The 27,574-nt window shown below is 55.0% G+C and overlaps 1 protein-coding gene across 9 annotated transcripts; it reads right to left on the bottom strand.

Moving 5' to 3' along the window:
* Positions 1 to 26,893, bottom strand: PSEN2 (presenilin 2). 9 transcript variants are annotated; one of them, XM_087424433.1, is made up of 14 exons: positions 26,826 to 26,893; positions 26,110 to 26,251; positions 25,695 to 25,969; positions 20,785 to 20,820; positions 16,458 to 16,618; positions 13,958 to 14,254; positions 12,583 to 12,724; positions 10,648 to 10,715; positions 9,744 to 9,964; positions 8,979 to 9,077; positions 6,065 to 6,148; positions 5,572 to 5,673; positions 1,963 to 2,081; positions 1 to 710 (listed from the first exon to the last, which is right to left on the bottom strand). In XM_087424433.1, the coding sequence occupies exons 5-14, from the start codon at positions 16,553 to 16,555 to the stop codon at positions 555 to 557; spliced, it is 1,386 nt and encodes a 461-aa protein (XP_087280559.1). In that variant the 5' UTR covers positions 16,556 to 16,618; positions 20,785 to 20,820; positions 25,695 to 25,969; positions 26,110 to 26,251; positions 26,826 to 26,893; the 3' UTR covers positions 1 to 554. The 9 variants fall into 9 exon arrangements, with proteins under 9 accessions (XP_087280559.1, XP_087280562.1, XP_087280556.1 ...); XM_087424436.1 differs by having other exon boundaries at positions 13,958 to 14,172; XM_087424430.1 differs by lacking the exon at positions 25,695 to 25,969.
* Between the last annotated feature and the right edge of the window lie 681 nt (positions 26,894 to 27,574).

Below are 27,574 nucleotides of genomic sequence, written 5' to 3'. Positions count from 1 at the left end.
CACGCCAACAGGATTCATCTATTTATTGACATTAATATTAAGCCACTTCTCAGCAGTAACTGCTGTAACAAGAATAGGACTTGGTTTCTAAAGGTAATAAAATGACGACATCATAGACGAAGCACTGGGAACATTCCTTGCAGAGAAAATTGGCTTTCTTCTCCGGCCAGAGTGACCAGGTGCTAAGTGTCGTCCTGAGCGCAACCTCCTAGTCCCGAATGTACGCACGCCTTCCTTCGTCTGGGCTCTCGGAACATTCCAGGCTATGAGGCGTGAACAGGCAGCCTTCTCCGTCTTCCTCGATTCGTCCAGATCCACTTCCGGTGTTTCCCGTCGGTGAAGCGAGTGCTCACGAAGGGGTGAGCCGCGGTCTGGTGACAAAACAACTAGCACCAAAAAGCCGGTTCTTCCTCTTCACGAAGTAAACACGATATTTTATTCTCGTTTTTTAAGGAAAGAAAAGTCTTAAAAATATATGGCACTAGAGTGTAAAACTATACGACTGTACCAGGTATGATTTCCTACAGCCTCCCGCCCGCAGCGCCCCCGCTCCCTCAGATGTAGAGCTGGTGGGAGGCCAAAGTGTCCATGAAGGGGCGCACCAGGTTGTCTGTGGAGAAGTAGAAGATGAGCCCGAACGTGATGGAGATGGGGAGGGCGGGCAGCGCCTTCTTGAACACGGCGAGCAGCAGGAGAGTCAGGCACAAGCCCTGCAGGACATGAAGGAGGGGGCAGTCAGTGACAGTCTAACCCTCGGGCTCAGGAGCTTGTCAGACGACGGCCCTGGACACCCCATCATCTTCCCGGCTCCTCTCGACAGCTGTGAGGTGCCCGAGGGCAGGAGTTCTCCCCCCATCGTGACACCCTGCATGGAATGGCTGAACCGGAAGCAGGCCTCCTGACTCCCAGAACACGGCCGCCTCTACCAGACCACTCCCCTGTCTGGCTACAGCAGTGACGTGTGACCCGAAGGCAGGATGCCCCCCCTGGGGGACATATATTTATACAAGAACTGGACGGGCTCGACCCAAAAGCCAGCAAGGTTCTCAGCAGCCGACACCAAGGTGCCATGTCACTCATCCCCTCGGAAGCAAGCACAGTGGTTGCCCATCCTGTCTCCACGCCAGCTGATACAGGAAATGGTCCAGGGTGGGGACAGGGAACCAGGAGCCCGCCCTATCAGAGAGCAGGGTTTCAGGTTGACAGTCCAGAGGTGGAAGAGCCTGGGGTCCACTGCCCCATCCCTGACACACCTTGTGGGCAGATACAAAATCTCCGAAGAACTGGAGACTTAATGTGCCACGTGATGCCCGGGGTTCAGGGAGTAGAGACTGAGCATGCACCACTCAGAGCCTCCTCCTCTGAGATGCAGTCATCATGGGACAGTACCCCTGCTGTGCGTATCTGGCCATGTTAAGTGACTATATGAGCCTCCAAATTTCACTGCTGGGGTTCAAAGTGATGGGGCCCTCCTGCCAAGCCACAGGAGACCCCTGGGATTCAGAACCCCATGGTGTCTGGGTGGCATGGAGGGAAAACACGTCCTGGAGTCCGAGACCTGAGTTCAAACCACAGCTGGTCCCTCCCCAGCTTTGTGCTCACAGGCAAGGCCCTCAACCTATTTCCTCTTCCATAAATCTCAGGTAACCATTCCTGCCTCTCGGGTGCCACGAGACAAGCGCACAGAGCTAGGCAAGCCCTTGGCACACTGGCGTGCACGCTCAGTAACGTCAGAGCCGCCCCTGCGTGGTCCCTGCATCTTGTTGACAACCAGAACCTCCTGTAAACCTCAGTCTCATCTTGAAAATCTTCTTGGCAGCCCCGCCAAGCCCCCATCACTTCTGCCCCTCCGAGGAACGCAGCATCTGAAAATTCCCCTGGGATCCTGGGCCCCCATGAAGACCCCCAGGGGCCACCGCACCGTGTTGGGGGCAGGCAGGGAGCATCCCCAGGCCCACTCACAATGAGGATGGCCACAAAGCAGGCGAGCGTGGTGTTCCAGTCTCCGCTGCCCGTGGCTGCCGCCTTGCCCACCAGCACGCTGTAGAAGATGAAGTCTCCAAGGCCGAGCTTCACGCCCCCTGCGTGGGGAACAGAGAGGGAACCCGTCGGTCTCAGAGGCCCCAAGAGGGAGCGGCAGAGAAGGCTAACACCAGCCAAACAGCCCAGGCGCTTTGCCCAGCTCAAGGGGTCCAAGGGACCCAGCGGCCAGAGCCCTGGGGCGCTACAGGGCCAGACGGGGTAGTGTCGCCACCTCACCTGGACTCCATGACAAGGACTGGCTGTCTTCAGAAGATAACAGCCAGTGGGACAAAGGGCTAACTTGTGGACTGGGTGACTTTCGATCTGGGCTGTGAAAAGCTGGCATTTCTAGTAACTCAGGTAAAACTAGTGCTTGGTTTTACTCAGTTGAGTCAAGAAAAGAGTAAATCAAATGTACTGTCCAGGGTTGGTGGGAGGCTGTACAACTCAGTGCTAAGTGTGAATTATAAATGTTTTTTAGGAAATTTAATTTCACTATTTTCAAGAACGTGTACAACACCCAGAGGTCCTGTGGAGACCCTTTCCCCTTGAAATTAGGTAAACATAATTTGTAACTAGCTTCTCCGTGACTAATAAGTAAATCAGAGCTTCCAGAATGCCTTCAACTTAGTTTCCTTTAGTACAATTGCCCCTGGATGCCTGTTTATAGGATAATCTTCTTCATCGTAGACAATAAAAATGTTCATGTAATAAACTGGAACTGCGTGGGCCCCCGTCGAGGAAAGTCCTACTGTCTCATCCGCCCAGCCCCTCCTCCCTTCCGGGCTCCAAACAAGAGCCGTCCCTCCTCCTGGTCCAGGCAGCGTCCTGCGGCTCGGCCCGTCTACCCCTCCCTCCACCAGACCCCTTTCTCTGATTTCAACTCCCTGCTCTGGCCGGTTCCTCCAGGGTGCATGACAAACAGTTTAAGCTTCTTGTCTGGTCTCTCTCACTTCTTTCTCAAAAGACCTCTGCACTCACTTCCCAGTCACTTTGGAGACCTAGAGGCACCAGGTCCCACATCCCCCAACCAACGAGCTCTGGCAAGGCCACCACTGGCCCCCAGAGGACACCTGTGGCCCACATGCTGCTTGCCTGTCTCGGCCCCCTGCCCTCCTCTGGCTGCTCCCCAGGGTCCTCCACAGGCGCCCTTCCCTCCATCCCTTCCCTCCATCCCGCTCTCCCTTCTGACCCTGCCCCCTCCCTGGGTACCCTTCCCAGGGCCTATGGTTTTGACACCTACATGCTGATGCCTCCAACACCAGCCTCAAACCCCGATGGCACTCCCCACCACGTGTCCACTGGCGTCTCCATCCACATGTCCTGCAGACCCTCACACCTGCCTGCCCACCTTCCCCAGTCACCCTCCACGCCACCCCGCCTAAGCAGTGGTCCATCTCCTCTCAGCCCGCGGCCTGAGCTTGGGCCCTCACAGCTCTTCTCTCGTCTGGACCATGGTCCTGCGCCCTTCTGGTCTCCCAGCAGTCTGTGTTCCTCGCCGCTGCCAGGGATCTGTCTGGAATGCAGCTCTGCTCGCTTTATTTCCCTGCTAACAAACCACTCACGGGTCCCACCGCCTCCAGGATAAAATCTGAGCTCCTTCAGGAGTGCGGCAAACACTTTAAGGCCCGGCCTTCCCAGCTGGTCCCAGCCACACTCCACACCTCTGCCTGGCCACCCAACAGCCCTGGAGCTCCCTGAAGCTTCCATCTCTCTCATCGGAGCCTTTGCCAAGATTGTCGTATAATAAAGAATTTGGCCCTTGTCCCTGGTTCCTGGGAGGGAGACTAAATCCTCGGAATCTGCTAGGTAATAGGAGTGTCTCTGTTATTCAGGAGCCCCTCTGATCACACTTGAGGTTATGCAAATGAGAGGCTGAGGATGGGGCTGGTCACCAGAAAGACCAACCATGTGGTGGCGGTTGGGACTCAGGGCCAGCCCAACCACTGGAGGTGGGTGGTGGGGGTGGGCGCCTGGAGATGAAGTTTAGTCCCCCTCAGTGAGCAATGATTCAGTCCATCGTGCCTACACAACAAGGCCCCAATAAAACACTGGACACTGAAGCCTGATGAACAGATCCAGGTTTGAGGGTGGGGGGTGACGCGCCCTGATTCCATAGGAAGAGGCCACAGAGGCTCCGTGTTCAGGACCCTCCCAGATCTCACTCTAAGTGTCTCTTCATTTGGCTGGTTCTGGTGGGTGAAGTGAGGACTGTCTTGTGGACTGTGCCCTGTCCCTTGTGAGATCTGTGCAGACCCCTGGGGTCAGTGCCAGGACTGAACTGCAGCCCACCAGCCTGTCTGCTGGGTGACTACCAAGTCACCCTTCAAGGCCCACCTCAGGTTTATCTTCTCCCCACACTCGCCCTGAGTACTTTGTACCTCTCACACGGCCTGGCCTGTGCCTGTGGGGAACTTCTTGAGGGCACAGGCTGTTTTAATACTGCAGCATCTCCCGTGTGCCACCAGCGCACAGTAGGTGGTCCATAAACTGTACTGACGGATGACTGTCTTAATCCCCTCGGGAACATACCCATATCTCAGAATGTCTCTGGGCGTGTCCTTAAGACTGTCTTCCACACTGGCTCCTCCTGTCTCCCCAGCCACACGGTCTCTGCCTGGCGAAGCCACCATCTCAACTCTGTCCCTGCCCCTACTCCACAGCCCATGGTCAGCCCCACATGGAGTGGTGCTGTTAGCAGCTGACCTGCCCAGCCTAGCTGCCCTCTGACCCCAGAGCCCACGCTCCCCGCGTCCCCCACAGCTATACGCGGACATCCTACACGTCACTCAAGCACACGTCAGGATGGAATCCTCCACCGGCCATGACCCTGCCCTCTCCCGATCACGTTCCCTCCTCCCACACAACTCAACCCCCCGATGGCTCCCACTGCTCCTGGGCCACAGAGGATAATCCTCATTTTGATCTAGAAGGCCCTTCGAGCCCCTGCCTGCCTCCCAGCCCATCTCTGCACTTCCGGTCTCAGCATCCTGCTCTCATGTCCTCTAACTCACCGTGTGCCGTCTGCCTCAGCGTCTCTGCTCCTCCTGTCCCCTCGGCCAGAAATGTCCCCACCGTGTGTCCCCCTCTCCTAGTTTCTGCTACGGCTCAACCTCCCGAGCTCAGCTCAGAAGCTGCTTCCTCGGGTAGCTCTCTCTGACCCCCCTGACAGAGGTCGAGAACCCCCATCAGTGCTCTCCAGCACCCCATGTTCTTCCAGTCCTCCCCGGCTCACAGAGTGGGGGCTGCCCATTAGACGGTGAGCCCCAGCAGAGCTGGGCCTGCCTTAGTGCCCCCCGGCCCCCAGTGCAGTGCAGGCACAGCTAGTACTCAACTAATGTCTGTTAAATACACAGAAGAGCCTCAATGTAAAAGTCCCCACGGCCGGCCAACACAGCTCCCCGTTGGCAGGTTTCTCCCCGACGTCCATAAAGCCATCTCCGAGGCAAAAAGGGCTTCTCCCCTCACGCCCTCCCCTGGCTTCAGGGAGCCCCACCTCTACCTTCCACCCCCACCCCCGGGCAGACCATCTGGACACAGACACCTTACTTTCCTCCTCTTCCTCCAGCTCCTCCCCTGGGTAGCCGGGCAGGGGGGGCTCAAAGACTTCTGGGTACGAGGGCTCCCCAAAACTGTCACAGGAGTCTTCTTCTGGATGTCCAGGGAGAGAAGATGACCGTCATCGCCGTGAGGAGGGGGCACGGGAGAGAGACAAAAGCCCCGTCAGAGGGTACTCGGATCTCGGGGAGCAAAGCCGGACCTCAGGGCTGCTCTGCTCTCACCCACCAGCCGGCCCAGCCCCGACCCAGAGAAAGAGTCTCCGTTCCACATACAGGGAAAGGCAAGGAGGAGAAACGGGGCTGAGGCAGAGGATCAGAGTCCCACCCTCACTCAGTCCCCACCACGTGCGTGTCCAGGAGGGTCGGTGTTCCCTTCCGCCCCTCCTGAGCTCCTGCCTTCCGGAGAGGCCAAGCCAGGCTGAGCTGGGCGCGGGTGAGGGGCTGCCCCAGTGATGAGAGGCTGTCGGCCCCCCGATACTCACCCATCTCTGGGTCGTAGGGGAGCTGAAGGGCTCCCTGGGAGGAGGGATCCAGCTTGGCCATGCCCACCGTCCACACCATGGCGGCTGGGGGAGGAGAAAAGGGTCATGCCTCAGGCGGCGCTAACTGTGGCTGCCCCTGGGCCTGGGAGGCAGGTGCTCCAGTCTGTGCCCCGGAGAGCCAGCACAGGACCCTCAGTTCCCGCGGGACCTGCTTATGCCCCATTGTCAGGAGGTCACTGGGGAGGGGTCCAGACTCACTGACCAGATGTGGGCAGACGGTGCTTTTCCTGTCTTTTTTTTTTTGCCTCCTCACAAAAACACTGATAGTAATACCAGCGAACATTTTGATGAACTGATCGTTTTTTATTGTCTAAAACACGTAACATAAAATGTATCATCTTAACCATTTTTAAGTGTACAGCTTAATAGTGTTAAGTATATTCACACGGTTGTGAAACAGATCTGCAGAACTTGTTCATCTTGCAACACTGACACTCTGTACCCATTGAACAACTCCCCATTTCCCCCTCCCCCAGCTCCCAGCAACCACCATTCTACTTTCTGTCTCTATGATTTTGCCTATTCTAGGTACCTCATATATGTGGAATCACACAGTATTTATCTTTTTGTGACTGACTTAATTCACTGAGCATAATGTCCTCAAGGTTCATTCATGTAGCACGGGTCAGATTTCCTTCCTTTTTAAGACTGAATAATATTCCATTGTATGTATATACTACATTTTGTTGATCAATCCATGCATCGGGTTGCTTGCATCTCTTGGCTATTGTGAATAATGCTGCTATGAACATGGGTGTGCCAAAACCTGTTCAAGACCCTGCCTTCAAGTCTCTTGGCTATACATCCAGAAGTGGGACTGTGGATCACGTGGTACTAATTGTCTTCTCTCTCTCTCTGGCCTGGAAACTCGCCTGAACTCACAACCCATTTCTAACTCTCCATGTGAATGTCCAGTGAGCACCTCCAACTCAACATGCCCCACACGCTCTCCACAACTACCCCCACCGGCCCCGCAGTCCCCTCCCTCTCAGGAAATGGCAACTCCATCCTTTTTGTTGCTCAGGCCCAAAGCACTGACATCATCCTCAACTCTCTTTCTCATAACCCGCACCCCAACCACCAGCAAATCTTGCCAATTCTACCTCAAAAATGTCTCCAGGATCCAACCACGTCTCAACGCCTATACTGCTGCCCCGGGGCCAAACCCCACCCCTCTCTCCCGGGTTGTTATTCAGCCTCCAAACCCAGCTCCTGCTTCCACTCTTGTCCCCTGTACATTTTGTTCTCCACTCAGCAACCTGCGCAATCCTGTTAAAGCGTCAAGTCAGGCTGGTCCAAAATCTTCAGTGGTGCCACATCTCACCCAGGAGGAAGAGCCAAAGTCCTCGCCATGGCCCGCGGGGCCTCACGTGATCTGGACCTGCCCCCTCCTTCCCTTTGCTCCCTCTGCCCAGCCTCCAAGTGCTCGCTGAGCACACAGGGCCCATGCCCATGTCGGGACCTTTGCACTCGCTGCTGTTCCTTCTGCCTGGAATTCTGTCCCCAGATTTTCCTAAGGCAGGTCTCTGGTAAATGTCACCTTACGACAGAAGGCTTCCTTGACTGTTTTATGCAAAACAGCATCCCCCACTCCCCTGGAGTCCGTAGCTCCCTGACCGTGCTTTATCTTTCTACAGGGCACTCACCGCCTGACTTACGCATTTGTCTGTTTAGTTATTGCCTGTCTCCCCTCCTAGAACAGAAGCTCTAGAGCATGGACATGGTGAACGAAAGTCTGGGCACTGTCTTTCCATACAAGGCCTCTGCTCATCCCCAGCACATGCCTGGAACGTGCTTTTACACCATGGGGCCACGCTGCTGACGATCCTCCACTACAAGCTCGATTCTTCATGTGAAGAGAGATTAGCCAGCACTCTGTAGCCGTTCCATAAACTGTTACCCAGTGCGTCCTGCAGGCAGCTGAGCCCCGGAAACCAGTCTTTCTACTTAAAGATTTTATTTATTTATTTTTCCCCCAAAGCCCCAGTACATAGTTGTCTGTCATAGCTGCACATCCTTCTAGTTGCTGTATGTGGGACGCGGCCTCAGCATGGCTGGAGGAGCGGTGCCTCGGTGCGCACCCGGGATCCGAACCCGGGCCGCCGGCAGCGGAGCGCACGCACTTAACCGCTAAGCCACGGGGCCGGCCCTGGTCTTTCTACTTAAATAAAGCCCACCATCAACAGATGGGAGGGCATCAAAACCACAGGGCTGCGAGCCCTCTGAGCCTCGGGACCACGTGGGTCTTATCTACCGTTGCACCTTCAATGCCCAGCACAGCGCCTGCCACAAAATGGGGCTCTGACGCAGGTCTGCTGAATGCGTATATAAACCCAAATCCCTACACACTGGCCCCGAGGCCAGCCACAGTCCTGCGTGCCTTCCCTTCAGAGAGTTCACTTCAACCTGCCATGTGGCTGTTGGGGAAGCCCAGTGAAAGGCAGGTGCACCCTGTTCCCCTAGACCCCTGCCCTGGACAGTCCCTCTCCCAAGTCCCTTCTCAGGAGCCTGGAGGGCCGAGGCAGTGGCCGCGGGCTCACGGGAACACACCTGGTCCCACCACACGCCACTGGAGGCTGGATGGGATGAAGTTGTGGGGCCCGACCATGTCCCCTGAAGCCCCCTTCCTGCTCTAACTCTCCAAGCTCCTTCCTTGTAACAGCAAGATACAACCCACCCTCGTCTCTGGAAGGTGGAGCCCCCCCCCAGAATCACCAAGGCTGCCTCCTCCCCTTCGGTCATGGAGAGGGTAACTATCTCCTCGTCAAGCCTCAAAACCGTGGCGGGAAGCAGCCTGGTTCCCATCCCAGCCGCCCTCTGAGCCCAGGTCAGGTGGAGGCACGGGGTCACTCACACGAGTATATCAGGGCAGGAAATATGGGCTCATTTCTTTCCTGGGCTGTTTCCACCAGCATTCTCAGCGGCCCTTTGGGGCACAGCACAGCCACGAGGTCTGGGAAAACAAGGACGTCCTTGGAAAATTAAAAAAGATATTTATTCCCAAGCAGCCCCCAGAGAGAGGAGCCAGCCCTCTGGCACCAGAGCATAGGGACGAATGTGTCCTGGGGCGTGCCCTGCCGTTCTAGCGTCCCAACCCACCCATTTCCAGCCACAATCTCGAGTCTGAACTAGCTGGAGCCCAGAGTGGGGTCTAAATGGGCTAACTGCAGACAAGGAACTGCTATGGGCCTCTGAGACCCAGAGGATGGGCTCACAGCCCCACTTCTCTGAGCCTCAAATTCCTTGGCCTCAGAATGGAAGGAACAGCACTGGGGATGGTAATCACACCAATACTAGTTAAAGGGCAGCTAACATTTTGGGTGCTCGTTATTTATAGGTCCTGTGCCCAATCTTAGGGTTGTTCTGAGGAGCAAATAACATACAGCGTGTCAAGCACTGAGCAGTGTGAGTGTTCAATAAACATCAGCTATTATTAGTAACATGTCAATGGTCATGAGTCTACGGGACCCCACGAGTTTGACAAAGGCGAACCTCTCAGATGGGAGATCATTCAGGCCTCCTTGAGGAGGGAGGGGACTTTTAGCATCTGCAACCCCCGTGCAGCAGTGACAAGGACTCAGCCCACGGCCAGGCTCACGGCCTGCCCGTGCCCGCCTACCGTACACAGAGATGGCACCCAGGATGACCCAGGCGGACCACTCTGGGAGGTACTTGATGAACACCAAGGCCATGAGCGCACTGATCATGATGAGGTAGGCCTGCTGCAGCACCAGGGGCCCCTTCCAGTGGATGCACACCATGCCCACCGCCCCGAAGTTCCAGACCATCAGCAACAGCGTGGGGTAGTCCATGGCCACGTTGTAGGTCTTGAGCACTTCCCTGCGGGACCAGAGTCGAGCCGGTGGGGTGGGAAACTCAGTGGAGCTGTCAGACCCAGTCAAACGCAGCTCAACAACCCCTGCTCCTCAGCCATTCAGGCCCAACCCGGGTTTTTCCAACCTCTGAATTCGCTCACTAATACCCCCTTCCCTACTTCCATGAGCCCTACAACTAACCACTTGAAATATTTTCTGGAACAAGGTGGGGAGTACATGATGTCTTATACTTGGCTGGATCATGTAAACGTGTGCTGGCACAACCTGGAAGATTCTTTGCCCACGGGAAAGGTCCTTGGAAAAGTGTTTTCTCCTGTCCCTCCATCTCTTCGGGCCCCAGGGTCAGGCTGATATCCCAAATCAAGGCTAACAGAGCAGATCACTTCTGCATAAACTAGGAAGCACCCAGGCCCAGCCCAAAGATTAGAATGTACATTTTGAGGGGTTTCCACCCTGCCTTGGGTTCACAGAGAGCCTCCTCCGTGAAGGCTTATTTGTTTCAAATCAGGAACCAGAAACGTGTGGCCCACCCCAGAGCTCCACTCTCGTGTCAAGAAGGCCCGGGCTCTTGGAGCAGTGACATTGGGAGGGTCTGGGGCATCCTTCCCTGCCCAAGTCCTTCACATCCACTCGTGCCACAGGGGGAGGGGTCCCCGAGGACCCCGCTGCTCCCCAGCTGCCACTTACCCGAGGTAGATATAGGTGAAGAGGAACAGCAACATCAGAGAGGACATGATCAACCAGCCGTGGATAAACTAGACAACAGAAATAGGCAGAATGACCACAGGCCCCAGACCACAAGGCCCCCGGGTTCCTGGGATGGACGCCCAAGCCTGAAAAAGCGTTCTTCGTTAGGCTCCTTCATGACCATGCTGGAAGGGACTGGTGGCCGTTTTACTGATAAGGAGGGCAAAGAAATTCAAGGAGTTCTCTCAAGGCCACCCAGCAAGTGCGTGAAGGAGATGAAACTCCCTTATGTCTAAACGCTAGTCCTCTATGCATTCACTTAGAAAGGGTATGACGCCGACGTGCCAGATACCGTTTTAAGCTCTGGAGATTACGCCAGCAAAGCCTCTACCCACGTGTGTCGCATTCCAGCGTGAGGGCAGTTAGACAATAAACACATATGAACAGGTGGTGATAAGGGCTATGAAGGGAAAACCTAGCCGGATAAAGTGACAGGAGACTCACTGGGTGCGATTTTGATGGAGTGGTCAAGGCAGGCTCGAGGGAGCTTTTTGGAACAGAGTCAACCCAGGGAGTCCCCCCGACCTGAAGGTCTACACACAGGTCCTGGGCAAGCCATGTTCCTCCTCTCCTGGCCAAACAACGGAGGGTTAAGGACGAGGGTGGGCTGATCCTAAACCAGTCCCTTAGCCAGCCACGAGTGGCACAGTGTTGTCACTACTACCAGCCTCCCCTCTAGGACGGACCCATCGTCACCAGCATGGGCCACTGGGAACCTCAGCGGGAACCGGGTCTACCCAGAACGAGAGCGGTGGCTGAGGCCATGCTGTGCGTGCGGCCGCCTTTGAAATGTGCTGACCCTCTGCAGCCCGGCCACCCCTGCCCACCAGGGGCCACCACCATCCCCCGTCTGAGTGTCTTGGGACCTGCAAGGAAACCTTACTGAACGGATGGCTGAGCTGCCCCTAACAGTCCCCGGGAGTGGTCACCTGACACCTGCTGCCCACAGCAGGGCCGGCCCTCCACACTCTCCGTGGTCTTCCCAGCTTGTTCTCACGCGTGCTGCACCCTCTGCTCCCAGCAAGCAGCCCCCCATCCTGCTTCCCACCACCCACCGCCCTCCCCACCATGACGAAAAACTCCCCCTCATTTACGGGTGATAATTTATTGATAAGCTTCAGCTCCCAGACACTTCTGATAGCCCTCCCATCGCTCACCCCCAGCTGGGATGGGGCTCATCTCTCTAGACCCAGCCTCTGCATCTCTCTACCCGCTCCACAGAGGGCAGCAGGCTGAATACAAAGTGCTGTGCACGCCTGCACGTGAACAGTTTTAAACTAGGTGATGCCTAGTTTAACTTCCTTTCAGTGCTTGGGGCTGCAAAGCCTTCCCTGGGAGAAAAGTCTGGACACTCGAGTCTAAAAGCTCACAGCGGCCTGGGGACAGCCATCGCCATGACCAGGCCAGGCGGGACTCAACTCCTCTACTATGTCCCGGGGCTGCCCTGAAGCTACCGGGTGTCCACCCAAACCCCAACATCTCCCGGGGCTGGAAGACCTCAGCTTCTGTACATCCCCGGCTGAAAGGGAAACGGGAAAACAAGAGTAAACCTGGAGGGGAAGTATGGGGTGAAGGGAGCCTAAAATAGAACATCTCGCTTCTTCGGAAGGAGAAGCAAAATAAAATTAACCTCTGAATGTGAGAAGTGACATTTTGACAGTTGCAACGAGGAACTCCATTAAGCGGGATTAGGTGTAAGTTTAAAGTTAACACTAATAGGTAACCCGTGGGGTGGGGCAGGAATGGGGTAGGAAAGTACCAAACATCAGAGTCTGTTTTGCAGAAAAAAGAACTCTGATAGTTAACAACAACAAAGGCTGCTGCCTGAGAGGCCTGGAGGCGCGGGGGACAGGCGGGAGGGCGGGCTGGCCTCACCTTGTAGCAGCGGTACTTGTAGAGCAGGACCAGGAAGATGGTCATGACAACGATGACGCTGATCATGATGAGGGTGTTGAGCACGGAGTTGAGCAGGCGCTGGCCCACCGAGGGCGTGTCCTCGGTGAAGGGCGTGTAGATGCTGAGGGAGAAGGCAGGGCTAGGTCTCCGCTCCCTGCCTGCTCTGTCCACCTACCCCCCCAATGCAGGGCCTCAGACCTGCTGGGGGAGGCGCCCTGGGAAGCCCCCCCACCCAGTGCTGCCCACCATCCCCGCGAGCTGCCCTGCCTTCCAACCCACCTCCCAGCCCCCCAACCGCAGCCTGATAACTGAGCCGGATGCAGCAGCACGGAAGGGCCTCGATGCCCACCAAGGCCTCTCCCTCCCCTGGACATGCTTCTCTCGCCCCCCTCACTTCTCAGCTCTGGTCCAGGGAGACCTAGCAGCTCCCACACTCACTTCTCCATCAGCACTATCCAGCCTAGGACTTGCCCACTGTCTCCTCTACCACACCCAACATAGCCCAACAGCAGCTAATCAACTCAGGAAGCAGTGCATCCATCCCTCGCTCTGTCCAGCCTGGACGGCGGGAGCAAACTGCCCGTGAAGTGCTCAAGTCCCCTCCAGACTTTTCACCTGTGCCACTCGGGGCCCCCACAGACTCTAAGCCTCCCGAGGGCAGGGCTTCTCTCTCTGCTCCTTTCTTTAAAAGAACCAAAACAAAACTGAACAAAAATTCCCTAACTAAAACAAAAAGACATTCAGAGAAGGCACTCGGCGGTGATCACCACGGGAAGCGGGGTGAGGGAGCAGAGGGAGGCTTTGTTCCATGCTGCTGCTTCTGCCTGTGTTCCTTTCCACGAAAACACAGAAAATCCCCCTCACGAGACTGGAAGCGAGCTAAGAAGTCACCCTGTCCAGCCACCCTGGTTTATGCTCATGGGCGCAGGAGAGCAGAGAGGAACTGACCTGATGGCGGTCACACAGGGACAGCTGGCACATCTGTGCCCAGGACCGGGTGCTTGGAACACTGAGCCCAGGGCCATGTGGCAGGAGCCTCCCCCCTGCGGTAACACCCAGCGTGCCCTGTGGCAGGCACTGTTCTAAGCCTTTTACATGGATTAACTCACTTCATCCTCCTGGTAACCTCATTAGCAAACCCACTGTGCAGAGGAGGAAACTTGAGGCAGAGAGGTTAGGAACGTGCCCAGCAGGTCACAGAGCCAGGCGGCAAAGGATGGACCACATGTGAACTCAGGCAGCTGCTGTCCCTGCTTTCTACCGCCGCTGGCACGGAGCCGCAGGGGCAGTGGCAAAGAGGCCGCAACCCCCCTGCCCCAGCCCCGCGCCCCGACCCTGCCCGCCTCCGACTCACAGCTGTCCATTCTTCTCCGTGTAGAAGCGCACGGACTTAATGGTGGCCACCACCACGATCATGCACAGCGTGACGGGCACAAACAGCATGATCACGTGCTTCGCCCCGTACTTGAGGGTCAGCTCCTCCTCCAGGCCCGCCGGCCGCCCAGGCACCCCGCTGCAGACATAGTGGTCGGGGTCCTCCTCGTGGTCCTCCTCGCCGTCCTGGCTTCTCTGCGGGAAACCACAGCGTGAGGAGGGCCACGGACTGCCCCCCACAGGTGGCCTACTGATGTGGTACGTGGGTGTTTTGGACCTGGAAACGAGAAGTTTGAATGTCTTCTTCCAGACGTAAGAACCAGTCTATGGGCTGTAGTCTAGCTGTGGGGGTGCTAGAATTCCAGGACACTGAAAAGTTTATCACGAGGACAACCAGAGAAGATTCAGAGTTGGTACCAAACACCACAGACGCAGGGAGGGAGGCCGCGGCAGCCCCAGAAGTGGGCAGCTTGCTGGCCCAAGACTTAACAGCTAACAAATTTGGAGCACGTCTTAAGGATCTTTCCCTTCCTCAGTACAGGATTTCCCACTCAATTCTGTTCACATGGCCACACAAATTCGGGAGGAGACAGGCCAGGTGACCGGGTGAAAACAGAGATTAAACATGTTTGGTTGACAGGGGTCGGCCCCGAGGCATAGTGGTTAAGTTCAGCATACTCTGCTTCAGCCGCCTGGGTTCGTGGGTTCGAGGGTTCGAATCCCGGGCACAGACCTACACCACACATCAGCCATGCTGTGGCGGTGACCCACACACAAAACAAAGGAAGATTAGCACAGATGTTAGCTCACGGTGAATCTTCCTTAAGGAAAAAGCGGAAGATTGGCAACTGATATTAGCTCAGGGCCAGTCTTCTTCAGCAAAAAAAAACTTTTTGGTTTACAAACCACAAACCAAAATAGCACACATGGGGACTCTCTTTGATTGTGAAGAAGACACTGGGAAGCTGCAGAGGAAGAAATTACTTTGAACTTCTTGCCCCTCAAAATCAAGCATGCAAAACGCGCAGCTCTGAACCAGAGAGGCTAACTAACGGGCATTAACACCCAGGAGGATCTGCACTACACAAGCGGGGCAGGACGCCCGCCAGATGCTGGCACAAACTGATCCACCAGAATTTCTTTTTCGGAATTGTGGCAATTCAGGCAATTCGTTAGCTGCCTTGTTAATCCAATTAACGGCCAAAAACAAAGCCAAATGAAACAGAAATAAAAAATGACCATTGCTTCAGTATCAGTTCTTTGCAGAGAGAATTCCAATCTAGATATTTAGCTTAGAAGGAAAGGAAAACTGTTACTGAACAGAAACTGAAACAAGTAACATGCACAAAACCCCAGGAGATAAAAGACAAAGAAACCAGCAAGATAAAGGCTAAGGAGTGGCTGCACGGTGGCCCTGAGCTGGTGAGATCTCCCTTGGGGCCCAGAGCAGGGCAGAAGAAATGAGCTCAGATGTCAGCAAGGGGGACTAAGGCTGGCTGGAAGAAAAAATTCCACACGGAACGGTTTTTAAATACTATAGCCAGCAAAATGGAGAATGGGATTCAGCCAAATTCAGATGCTGTTTTGCCCTGATGGGGAGGGAGGCGGTATGGCTGGGTGACTCTCCCAAGTATATCCCCCACTTCATAATGTTATAATCCCCTGCCTTGCGGGCTGCAGACACAAGATCACACCGCAGCCCCACCCCTCCTGCTATGGACTGAATGTTCGTGTCCCCCTAAAATTCATGTATTGAAACCTAACCCCCAGTGTGATGGTGTTAGGAAGTGGGGGCTTAGGGAGGTGCTAGGTCATGAGGGTGGAGCCCTCAGGAATGGGATTAGTGCCCTTGTAAAAGGGACCCCAGAGAGCGCCCTCATCACTTCCACCATGTGAGGACACAGCGAGAAGACAGCTGCCTATGAACCAGGAAGGGGCCCTCACCAGACACCAGATCTGCCGGTGCCTTAATCTTGGATTTCCAGCCTCCAGAAGACTGAGAAATAAATTTCTGTTGTTCATAAACCACCCGGTCTGTGGTATTTTTGTTACAGGAGCCTGAATGGACCACGACACATCCCCAGCTGAAAAGTCAAACATGAACTGAGCATGCTCATCTCCTGGTCACCATGTCTGGCCATGGACCAAAGAGGTTTCCTCCAGCAGTTGTCCCCCTGCCATCCACTAGCCTCTGTGTTACCTGTCTGAGCATCCAAACTCACTCTCACGGTCCTGTGGGAACTGTAACCCGCACCAGGAGGGTAAATCTAAGGGGGCTAGGGTGGAGAGACTCATTCAGCCCACTGTGGAGTGGATCTTGAATGCCTGTGAATGGCCGAGTCCACGATAAAGCCCTCACGGACGGCAGCTCCACCCTTGTGGTCCATTCTCACCTCACTTTCCCCTCCCTCCCGCATCAAGGAATGTCTGGTTTCTATCCACCAGGTGCAGGAGCCCCTCAGATAGCTGGCGGGACCTACCCACTGGGCAGCACTCTCTCCGTCCTCCAGGCCCGGCCTGCCTTCCTGGCAGGAGCGCGGCGTGGGGCTCTCGGCCGACATGAGGGACGTTCGCTCATCACACACCTCCTCCTCACTGTCAGAGGCCATGAACGTGAGCATGGCCCCGCCTCGGGAGGCACCTGGAAGAAGGAGCACAGGGGACCTCGTTCCACTTTCCTGGAGGCACAGGCAGCGGAGGACTGAGGGGGTGGCTGGAGGCGGCTTGAAGACCCGGACACAGGTCCTGCCTGCCAAAGTCAGGGCCCTTCCAAACTGTAGCACACTTGTTCATTCAATCAACAAACATCTGCTGAGCAGCTGTGGTGTGCCAATGACCATGCTAGGCTCTGGGGATATAAAGATGAGTAAAAAACACACTTTTGTCCTTAAAAAAAAAAAATCCAATGTGACAAATGATATAATCCAGGTATTCACCAAGAGGTACAGAAGCACAAAGAAGGGACTAAATCTCAGAGACAGGGAATGTTCTCTGGAGAAGATATCATCTGATGGAGACAGACTTCCCAGGCGGGAGGGAAGGGCAGAGGGCATGAAGAATGTTCCAGTCAGGGCCTGGCACTGCAGGGCGGGGCAGCAGAGGTGTGAAGGGTCTGCTGTATCGTGTCAAGCTGTACCTCGTCCCCCCAGGGCAGAGGTGACAGACACATCAGATCTGTGTTTAGAAATGTCAATTTGGCCACTGACTGAGCAAGGAGTAAAAAGAAGGGGAGGTGACCCCCTGAAGACAGGTGTGGGCAGTGAAGAGGGCCTAAGGTGGCAGCAGGACGCATGCAAGTGAGGGGACAGACTCCAGAAAGGGTCGGGAGGAAACAGACAGGACCGGAGCGGGGGATCAAACCAAGGACAGGGTCCAGGAGGATGGCCAGGCAGGGAGGGAGATGGGGGCGGGAGAGGCAAGACTGTGAATTTGATCCAAGAACATGCTGGGGGTGAACGAGTTAAAAGGGGGAAGCCCCTGGGGTGGAGGGGAGGGAGATGAGAGTCGAGTTTAGGGGAGAGGGGGGGGGAGAGAAGGGGGAGAGAAGGGGGAAAGGGGAGGGGGAGAGGTGGGGAGGGGGAGAGAAGGGGAGGAGGGAGAGAAGGGGGAGGGGGAGAGAAGGGGGAGGGGGAGAGAGGGGGGAGGGGGAGGGAGAGACAGAGTGTGTGTGTGTGTGTGTGTGTGTGTATGTGTGTGTGTGTGTGTATGTGTGTGTGTGTGGTGTGGGAAAGCATAGCTGAGGGCAGGACCCACGGACCACATGGGGGGAGGCCTGTCCCCCACTTCCGCTGTGCTGTCCCCAGTGTGTGTATACGTGGCAGGACCACTCGGAAGCCGGCGCAGCCCAAACAGGCTGGGAAGGGCTTCCGACAACCCCTGGCGGATCTGACTGTCCCCACCAACTTCCTGAGCAGGGACAGCTGAGCTATCACCAGGGCCAGCTCTCCCCTCACTGCCTCCCAGAGACCCTCAGGGCTGAGCTTCCTGTCATGAGGGACAGACAGCCAGGTCTGCCCTCTGCTGAAAGTCCGGTTTGTCTCCAAGTCAGTCACACGCAGAATTTATGCGATTTTCAAACAATGCTGGCAGGTTCTTTCCACAGAGTCGGTCGGTTCCGTTCACCCTAGCAGGGTCTGGGGCTGCTGCTCTTTTTGAAGACGGTGACGCGGGCTGTGGCCTGGATTATTCCTGCGTGGACTTCTACTCCATCCCCCAAGTACATGCACGACAGAGCCTGCCTCTGTTCACCTCATTACAGAAGTCTCCCCTATCATCTCACAGGGATTTCAAAGTGAAGAAGCTCCCTGACGTTTAGGAGGGGTAAGACAGGAACAGAGTAACAGCACCAGGAAGCAAGGGAAGATGACTTCCAGGAGGGGGTGATGAGGACACTGTGCTACTGGAGTTAAGATGCAGAGGAGCAACAGTCTATCAGCTGTCGGATTATACGTCTCGAGGACTCCAAGGTTAGGAACAGCTTGCCAGGCAGAGATTGAAGGAAGTGGGGCATCCTGGAAAGAAGAAACCCTACAAATAACGTGTGGGATGGCGGGACCTAAAAGGCCTTGGTATTCCGACAATATCGAGCCATCTGATGTGGCTGCGGCGTGGGGACCCAGGGGGCGGTGGTGGGAGATGAGGCTAGAGGGGTGGGGTGGACCATCCCAAGGAGGGGCATGGGTGCCTGACCGAGGAGCAAGAGCTGAATCCAGCAGACGGGGGCCAGCAAAGGCTTCCAAACAGTGAACTTTACGAAAGCAGGGTGCCAGCTGAGCGGCACTCTCCGGCACGGGTGTGGGCCTCCTCCCCATGACCAGGCTCAGCCCAGGGCCACAGGAGGGCGGATTTGCCCGTTGGTGGCCACACCTTGGAACCAGCAGAGTCTAAGCAACAGAGCCCAACTTGAGGGGACACACGTTGAAGCCCCCACATGCTGCGAGAGCTCAGGAAGTTCTTAGCTTTAGTTCCTTCATCTATGGTAGTGAAAGAAACTATCCAGTGGAGACCCAGGAGCAGAAACCCTCCTCTGCAAGGCTGGGTCTCGCAGATAAGTCCTGCACACACCCCTGCTCACACCTAGCGGGTCCCTTCCTGGTCCACACTGGCAACGGTGAATCCATTCTTCCTCAAACAGGAGAACAAAGGGCTGGCTGCACTTTCTCAAGCTAAATCATGATATGATGGTCCACTTGGAGCAGCGTCTTAGATGGGACATGAAACTACAGGTGGCTCTCTCAATACTTTGTTTTCTAGCACATCAGTTTTGTTTGGGATGTGGATTCATGGCTTAGGATCTCCCTCCTTTGTGTTTCCCAGCCTCTGGGGTGCCTGTGATTTATCTTGGCAGATCTGGAGTCCTCGAACCTAAGAGGTCAAGGGCTGTGCCCCATAGGCAGAGGGTAAGCTCGCCCTTCAGAACCACAATAGCTGCAGCATCATAGGGGCTGCCTCTCCTCCCAGACTCCCAAAGAGCAAAGCACGAGGGAAACGGACAGACAGGGGGCAAAGATGCTTCTTGAAAGAAGAAAGAGAGCTATGGGGAGGGTGGGCACAGAAGCAGGGGACCCATGATCAATAGTTAAGTTAAGTCCTTCCAATCTCCACCGCTTCAGCCAGTCACCAACAGCTAACAAGACAGTCCCTGGAAAGCATTGTCTCCCAAAGTTTCCCTGCCGTCTGCGAAGGATGCACCCGGGGAGGGTGAGCTTAAGGACTGTATCCCTTCCAGTGTGTGCAACTGCACTGGAACGACAGAGAAATGCCAGAAAACTACAAAACACGCTTTTCAATCCACCAAACGTAACTCCTATATGGCCTCCTCGCCAGAAAACAGATGCTCCCGAAGCAGATTCCTTCCCTCTTCCCACTTTTAAACATTCCCCCAAAGCCTTTCCTGGAGCTGTACCAAGACTCCCAGAAAAGCGGGAGAATCAGAAGAGCTGGGAGAATCAGAAGAGCTGGTCTCGGCTGTCCAAACAAGGCCGCTATCTAATCACAACCCGGGGGCCAGGTGGAGGTGCCTCTCTGAGCTCCCAGCACCTGAGGGCATGACGTAGGACTGGGAAAGGCCAGACCTCGTAGAATGATGCTATTTCTCAAAGTGGTCCAGGCCCCCTGACGGGGTGGTGGTAGAACACCGCCAGCTGAGCCCTGACTCTGCACTGAATACAATAACCCCAGGGGCTAGGTACTGCCATTCTTCCCCACTTTACAGACGAGGAAATAGGTTTAAAACGTGTCAGGTTCAAAGTTCCTCTTGGACCCAGGTCGTCAGGTTCTGTGCTCTTAAACACCGTGCCAAGCTACTTATTTAAAATGCAGAGCCCCAGCTGCACCTTGACCAAAGGTCCAGGGATCTGCATTTGGAGACTGTCCCTGGGTGATTCACCAGCTGGTGTAGACCTTCCCTGGGGCTGCCCCAGCCTGTCAGCAGATGCCCCAGCTGGGCCTCCGGGGCTCAGCACTGCAAGTGTCCGGTTACATCCATCTACCTCCCTGTGGCAGGGGCAGGACACCCCACCCACCCACTGCTCCCACTACTTGCTCATGGAATGGGGGAGTGAAATAAGTACAGGCCTTCCTCCTGAACATGCTGTGTCTGGTCAGAGAGAGACAGGGAGGCAGAGGAGAAGCTTCCAGACCCGGAGAGCCGGAAGGAGGAGGGGAGAGTTCTCGGGCTGAGCAAGTCCCCAAGCAATGGCCCCCTAGGAGGAGAACGTGGAAAAAGTGGGTCTCCCACACCTTTGGGACAAACCGGACCCGTCTTCCTGAAGGCAGGAAAAATAAAGCTTTTAAAAAAACTCATACCTTTTGATCCTGAAATGCTACTTCTCGGAATCTGTCCTAAGAAAACAATAAAAGATTTATATAAAAACATGTTTGTTGCAGTTATTTATAATTGTAAAAAAAAGTGAAAATAACTGAAATGCCTGACTCTGTCCTATGATTAATCCCTCTAACAGAGTTTATAATATGACCACTAAAACAATCTTATTAAAGAATACTTAATAACACGAAAAAATACACCAGGATGTTCAATTTAATACATATAGAACTTCACATACACAATCTGAATTTTCTTAGAACATGTATGTATACAAAGGACAGGCAAGAAATACTACAAAACGTTAAAGACTGTTAGATTTGGACGGTGAGATTGAGGGTGATTTTTACATTATATTCTTCTGCATTCCTCGAGCTTTTATAATAAACATAGATTCCCTCTGTAGGTTTTTTTTAAGCAATTAATTTTTCAAAGGGAAATGAGCATCAACCTTCAGACAGATCTTCCTCCACGCCTGCCTCCTCCCGCAGCCCTCTCACCAGATGGAGGGGACAGATGGACTCAGAACATCTCCCAGCCCCTCTCATTATCTGGCTCCTGTCGGAGAATAGAGCCGGTGGGATGGACTCTTTGCTTCTAAGTTGGAACTGAAGGCTGATGGTACTCTGAAATCCTCACAGGGAAAAATCACCACCCAGTGTGTGCGGACAAACAATCTTCCCGAGAGATGTTTGTCCACATCGGAGCACCACTGACGCCAAGAACTCCCACAGGAGGCTGACTCACGGGCAGGTGGGGGCGGGGCCGGGTGACTCTCAGACCACTGATGTCAAACCCCATCAACCACAGGGCAACCAGCTCTCCCTTCTGAGGGAGCAGCGGGAAGACACAGAGGGGCTGACAGGAGGAGGGGGGTGTCCAGTGCATGAGACTGTGTTCTAGAAAGCCTCCCCAGAGCAAAGCACCGTGACTGAAAGCCGCCTTGGATTAGGATGCAAAATCAAAGATCCAAAGAAGCCACTGCTCACTCCCATCAATCAGCTGAATGGGATCGAAATGCTGAACTGGCCAAACCAAGGGAGTCCAACCCAGAGAATTTCCTCACCGCCTTGTGTCAGCGGTTCCTGCAATTATTCTGGAAACCTGGTGACCCAATTTCCTCGACCTTTTCATTTCAGAGAAATGTAGAGGTGTGTGTGTGTGTGAGGAAGATCAGCCCCGAGCTAACATCCGATGCCAATCCTCCTCTTTTTGCTGAGGAAGATTGGCCCTGGGCTAACATCTATCCCACTTTATATGGGACACCGCCACAGCACAGCTTGACAAGCGGTGCGTCAGTGTGTACCTGGGATCCGAACCTGCGATCCCGGGGCAACCTAAGCGGAGCGTGCACACTTAACTGCTTGCGCCACTGGGCTGGCCCGAAATGTAGAGACTTTGACCTTAAAATTTAAGGCCAGTGGATCTAAGTAGGAAATAGATTTTAAAATGCCATAGTAAACACTATGCCTCATGGAAAAACATGGAAATCGCTGCTCAAAAAGCAAACTGGGAGTTACTGCATTTACCACAAACACTTCAGGCTGCAGAGAAAGGTCTGGATCCTGGGCACTTCATTTCTTTTTTGCAGCAGGCCTAACTGAACAATGCTCTGTCACTTTCAAAGAGGGTGGTGTTGGTCTTCAATAGGCCACTTTCTAAGGTCACACAGTGCTCCAATGACTCCTGGAGAGTTCCCACAGTCCTTCCTCATACTGGGGTAGAGTCTGCTAAGGTGAGGAAATTCCCTCAGAAATTCCCACAGCTTCCCTGCAGGCCTGGCTCCCCGAGCCCTGAGCACCTGACCATGTATTCGGCCCTGGCTGACCTTCACCCATCTGTCCATCCACCTCAGCCCACACCATGACACACATCACTTGCCAGATGGTTCTCCCCAACACAGGGAGGCGGCCTTGGCCAGAGCTGGGGCCTGAGTGCCACAGGGAGGCCCTGAAGGACTGCTCCACCCTCCAGATCAGAGACCCCAGGGGACCCTGATGGGGCCCCTTGAACCTTGATCCACGCTCTAGATTGACCTCCGTCTGCGCTTTCCTATTCACAACTGCCAGGACCCAGGCACACTTCTCTCCCTTCCTGAAGTAGCCTGGAAAAGGGGCAGTTTGGGGGAAGGGACAGAGGGAAGCTGTGAAGACACTCACACAGGCCATGCCCCTAACATGCCACCTTCGAGTAGGGCCCAGAAAAAAAATTTTTTTTTTTTTTAATGAGAAGCAGCAAGCCAGTGGTGAAAAGCTGAGGCAGTAGAGACTGACTGGGTTGCAATCAGCTAGCTGTGTGACTTGAACCACATACTCCCTGGCTGCACGGCCCCGGACAATTCATTGAACTTCATATGGCCCATTTCCTCTTCTGGAAAAAGGGGAACAGGCATACCTTGCAAGAGGACTGTAAAAACCAGAGATAACGTGTAAAGTATCCGGTACACAGCAGGGGTTCAATAAACGGTAGTTATGACGAAGTCGAGGCAGGGATACAGCGAGAGGGGATAATGGAAGCCTGCTGATGCCCCTCTCAGAAAGTTCCAGACCTGCTAAACCACCAGACATGTGAGTTGAGCCACCCAAGTCACGCCTCATCCAGGCCCCAGTGAGACATCCTGTGTCACCTCGCCCCAGCCCAGGGCACTCTGACAATGGGAACATCTTGTCAAACAGAAGGGCACGTCCACAAGACCCATGTCAGAGCTGGCAGGGACCTTCAAGGCCATCTAGTCAGTGCCCTATTTTATAGTTAAGGAACTGACGCCCAGGGGGACAGAAAGAATCAGCTGAGGTCCCATGACCAAAAGCCACAGTGACAGCCCGGGTCTCCAGACTGTCAACCGAGGAGCTCTTCCCGCCCACTCAAAATGCACGTGAGGGTCATGTCCTCAGGGGCCCAGGGCCGTGGTCACACAGGCGCCCCCACAGCACACCACGTGGGCTCTCCCGGGGCACACCCACATTTATACAGCACGTGCCTTTACCACAGGCAGGAATGTGTCCTTTAATACACAGCGTCTCCAAGACACAGCCGAGGTCAGTGAATTACAAATGCCTCTTAATCACTCCCTCACTGGATCACCTGCCCCCTGAAAAACTTGATAAAGTCTCTCTCCTGCCCCCATCCCACAACTCCAGCCTGGGGGCCTGCTCTGCTCTCCCTCCAGTGCTCCACATGGAGGGTGTAGCTCCAACCTGGGCGTGGCATGGGGACAGGTGTCAGGACACTGCTTCTCTAGGTCAATTCAAAAGGGAGGCTGGGAAGGCATCCCCCTGTGGCACAGGTGACATTCAACTGCTCCACATGCCCATCAAATCCAGTTTTCCAAGAACACTGGATGAAGGATAAATTCTGGAGGATACACTTCGTCTCCAGTCTCCTACTCGCATATTTTAGTAGATGAATATATGTATGTGCATGAAGGGCTGTAAGGAAATGCATGTTAAATGTGGTTATCTCTGGGCTGAGGGTTGATGGGTGACTTTTTAAAAAATATTTCCTGAATTTTCTAGAATGAACACGTATTACTTTTATTTTTAAAAAGTCAGGAGCTTTCTGGTTAAGGTCCAGCAGGAAGGTGAGCACCCTTTCCATTTTTCTTCCCAAGGTCCAGACGACCGTATTTTGGCAAAGATGAATGAGCAACCCATTCTCCCAGGCAATGAAGAGGCTGCACAAAAATGACCTCTCTTCCTGACAGGTGGTCTTTCCTGAGGACTGATCTGAAATGACTCTTACCCCAGCCTTTAACGTGGCAGCCTCGCCACCTCCAGGCCTGAAGGTCAACACTAATTCTATGAGGCTTGAAGCCCATGTCAGGTCTGGCTAGCTCAAGGTGAGGACATCCTCCTAGGCCCTGGCCAGTGCCAGCCTGGAGGGCAGGCCAGCCTCGGAACCCTAACATTCCTCCCCCAGCCCCGCCCCCAGCTGCTGGAGTCAGGGAACAGGTGGAAATACTTGCAGAAACATTTGTCGTCTTGCCAGTGCCCAACTAAACAGCGTCCAAAAGTCAAAGCCACAGCTGAAAACCAGCCAAAGCTGTCTTCAGTAGAAGCATGCATGTGACCTACACACGCTGCTTTGGTTTATTTAAAAAGAAAATTTTTTTTAACAAACACGGGTTGGGGGTGAATGTGGGAAGCCTCCTGTACAAAAACTCAAAAGATTCAGAAGACGCAGCCAGCTGAGTTCAAATCCTGGCGCTCACAGTCACCGAAGCCACATAATGGAACAAGTTGCTTAATTCCCTGAACCTCAGTTTCCCCTTCTATAGAGGGTAAAAATAATAGCTCCTTTAGTGTGATTGAAGCTCTTAAGGTAACTGTGATAACTACTGTACAAATCAGCTTTTCACTGTATATGACAAACTCATAAAAAGTGTTACGTCATGATCATCATCAATAACTTAGAGGCCAGGGTAGGTGGGGGCCTCTCGGGTGTGCAGTGGGACCATGAGCAGCCACAGAGGGGCTGAGGGCAGGGGTGACAGGCCTCACAAGCTGCACCGGGCCTCCAGGCACACCTGAGTGGCAGCCTCTGCCCAGGCTCTTCCTCGCCCTCCTCTTCCTCAAACAGACAGGAACAGGGCATTCACCTCCCATACACGCACGGAGTAAGACTCCAGACTTGCTGCACAGGCACCTCGACAGCAAATGACATCGAATTTCCCCTGAAAACCTGAAACCTCCATCCCACTCTGCAGCAACATTCCTCCAAGCCCCCCACTTGCAGTCCTTGCCCTAAATGCCCCCTCATGCACCCAAGGCATGATGGGTGGCTGAGGCTGCAGCGCTGAGCTGGAGCCAGGACCTCGAGGCTCAGAAAACACAGCTGCCAACACGGTTCCCCACTCCCACACATTCACACAGAGGGGAAGGTGAGGCTCACACACCTGAAGCAGCTTATCCAGAGCCTTTAATTACTGCCACACGCCTCGGCTAGAGGCAGTAGAGGCTCAGGTGTCTACAGAATGGACTATGCGGACATCAGGGGCATCCACACCGGAGGCCAGGTCCGTCCTGCTCAAGTTACTCTCAGGACAGGCTTGGCAACCCAAGCTGTCCATTTTGAGTTAAGCTGGCTCTGCACTTGTTCTGGAAGGGGTGCCCCTCAGGGTCTCCATCTGTCAACTGGGATGCAGTTAGTTCACCAATCAATAGTTCATACCTTAAAAAGGGAATACTCATTAAGTCAACAGACAGGAGCATTTCCCCCACTGCCAAAGGGCTGAGGTCTGATCCCAGCTCTGGACAATAGAACCAGAGGCCAGGACAACGGGTTTTAAGCCTGGCTCTCCTATATCCTACCTGGGCGACTTGGACAAAGTCACTTTAGCTCTGTGCGCTGAGTTTCTTCATTGATAAAATCTGGGGTGGAGACTAGTTTCCGTTTCAGGCTCCTGCAGCTGCAAAAGCTTGATTCTGGGAGTCTCCCCACAGATGCAAATACCTGAGAAAACAGCCAAACACCGCTGACAACGAAATCGCCGGCTCCAGACCCTGACCTGGTTCCTTACAGGACCCCCCGCCTCCCCTCCCGCCCCCGCAAAGCAGTGCCCAGGGGCGAGTACCGCAGGCCGACCGGACCAAGCACCAAGGAGGTCCCAGCCAGGAAGGAAGAACGGGTCCACAGCCCTCGAGACCCCTGTGCACTGCCCCTTTAAATGCCCCGACCTCTGCACAGCTCGCACCGCGCCCACCCCGGCGGGGGCTCCGGCGGCGGGGAGGACCACCCCGCCCGGCTGCAGGCCCGAGGCCTGGGGGCGGCTCCCGCGCACCTTCCGCCCCCAGTTCCGGGCCAGCCCCTAGCGCGCTTTCCTGGCGCCCGCCCCCGTGCCGGCCGCAGAGGCCAGGGCCGCGGCGCGCGCAGGGACCGCAGCCCGGAGCCGGCGAAGGGGCCGCGACTGGCCGCGGCGAGGGGCGCGCGCGGGGCAGGGCCCGGCCCGCGGCTCGCCGCTCCACCCCGTGCCCTCCGTGCGCGGCCGATCGGCCCCGGCCCGCGCGCCCCCACCCCGCCCGCTCACCTGCTCCGCCGCGGAGCTGCGGCCGTGTTTACGCGGCTGGCCGAGCGCCCGGCGGACCCGGCGCCGGCGCAGACCCCGCCCCAGACCCGCCCCCGGCCCCGCCCCTGGCGACGCCACGTTTCCCGGTCCCGGTCGGGGCGAGTGCAGGGCCAGGCCAACCCGCGACCGCGCCGCGGGGACGCCGAGATCACCCTGACACTGGCCCGGGCACTGACCTCAGAGGGAGTGGGGGCCTGTAATCTAACAGGGGCCTGGCGCGCCCTGGGGCGGTAGCGCATTTGCGTCGTGGACGGTCTCATTTTAGGTCCCCGCGTCTCCCTCCCCATCCCCCCAAAGGGGTTTACTCGCATTAAGGGGGCACTAGTGGCCTGGTGTGAGCCAACATCGTGAGAATTTTCCTGGTCTGCTTTCTACAGCTTCAGAGCCACCAGGAGCTCTAGATGAGTTGGAACAGGCATGAGATTGCTACCGATGACCTGAGAATTGACGTAGGGAGTTTTGATTCCAGGATTTGGGGTCCATGGGGTGAGCTGAGAATGTCAATAATTTGACATTTCTGAGTAGTTTCACTTTTTTTTTTAATTAAAGTGAAATTCACACAACATAAAATTAACCGTTTAAAGTGTACAATTCAATGGCATTTAGTATATTCACAGTATTGTGCAATCCCAGCCACCTCTATCTAGTTCCGAAACATTTCCATCACTTCAAAATAAAACCTCTTACCCATTAAACGGCTTCTTCTCATC

The sequence above is a fragment of the Ceratotherium simum genome, chromosome 36 (genome assembly GCF_057802395.1).
Source record: "Ceratotherium simum simum isolate JZ-2026a chromosome 36, ASM5780239v1, whole genome shotgun sequence".
NCBI classification, from domain to species: domain Eukaryota; kingdom Metazoa; phylum Chordata; class Mammalia; order Perissodactyla; family Rhinocerotidae; genus Ceratotherium; species Ceratotherium simum.
Note: the sequence above shows the minus strand (reverse complement) of the source record. Positions and strands in the feature narration are given on the sequence as shown.

Excerpts from the sequence above, each read along its gene's own strand:
- PSEN2 (XM_087424433.1), bottom strand. The coding sequence starts at position 16,555 with ATGAGCGAACGTCCCTCATGTCGGCCGAGAGCCCCACGCCGCGCTCCT. Across the intron at positions 12,725-13,957 it reads ACGGAGAAGAATGGACAGCT|CATCTACACGCCCTTCACCG; the intron begins GTGAGTCGGAGG and ends CTTCTCCCTCAG. Across the intron at positions 6,149-8,978 it reads TCCTGCCCTGATATACTCGT|CCGCCATGGTGTGGACGGTG; the intron begins GTGAGTGACCCC and ends CTCCTCCCCCAG.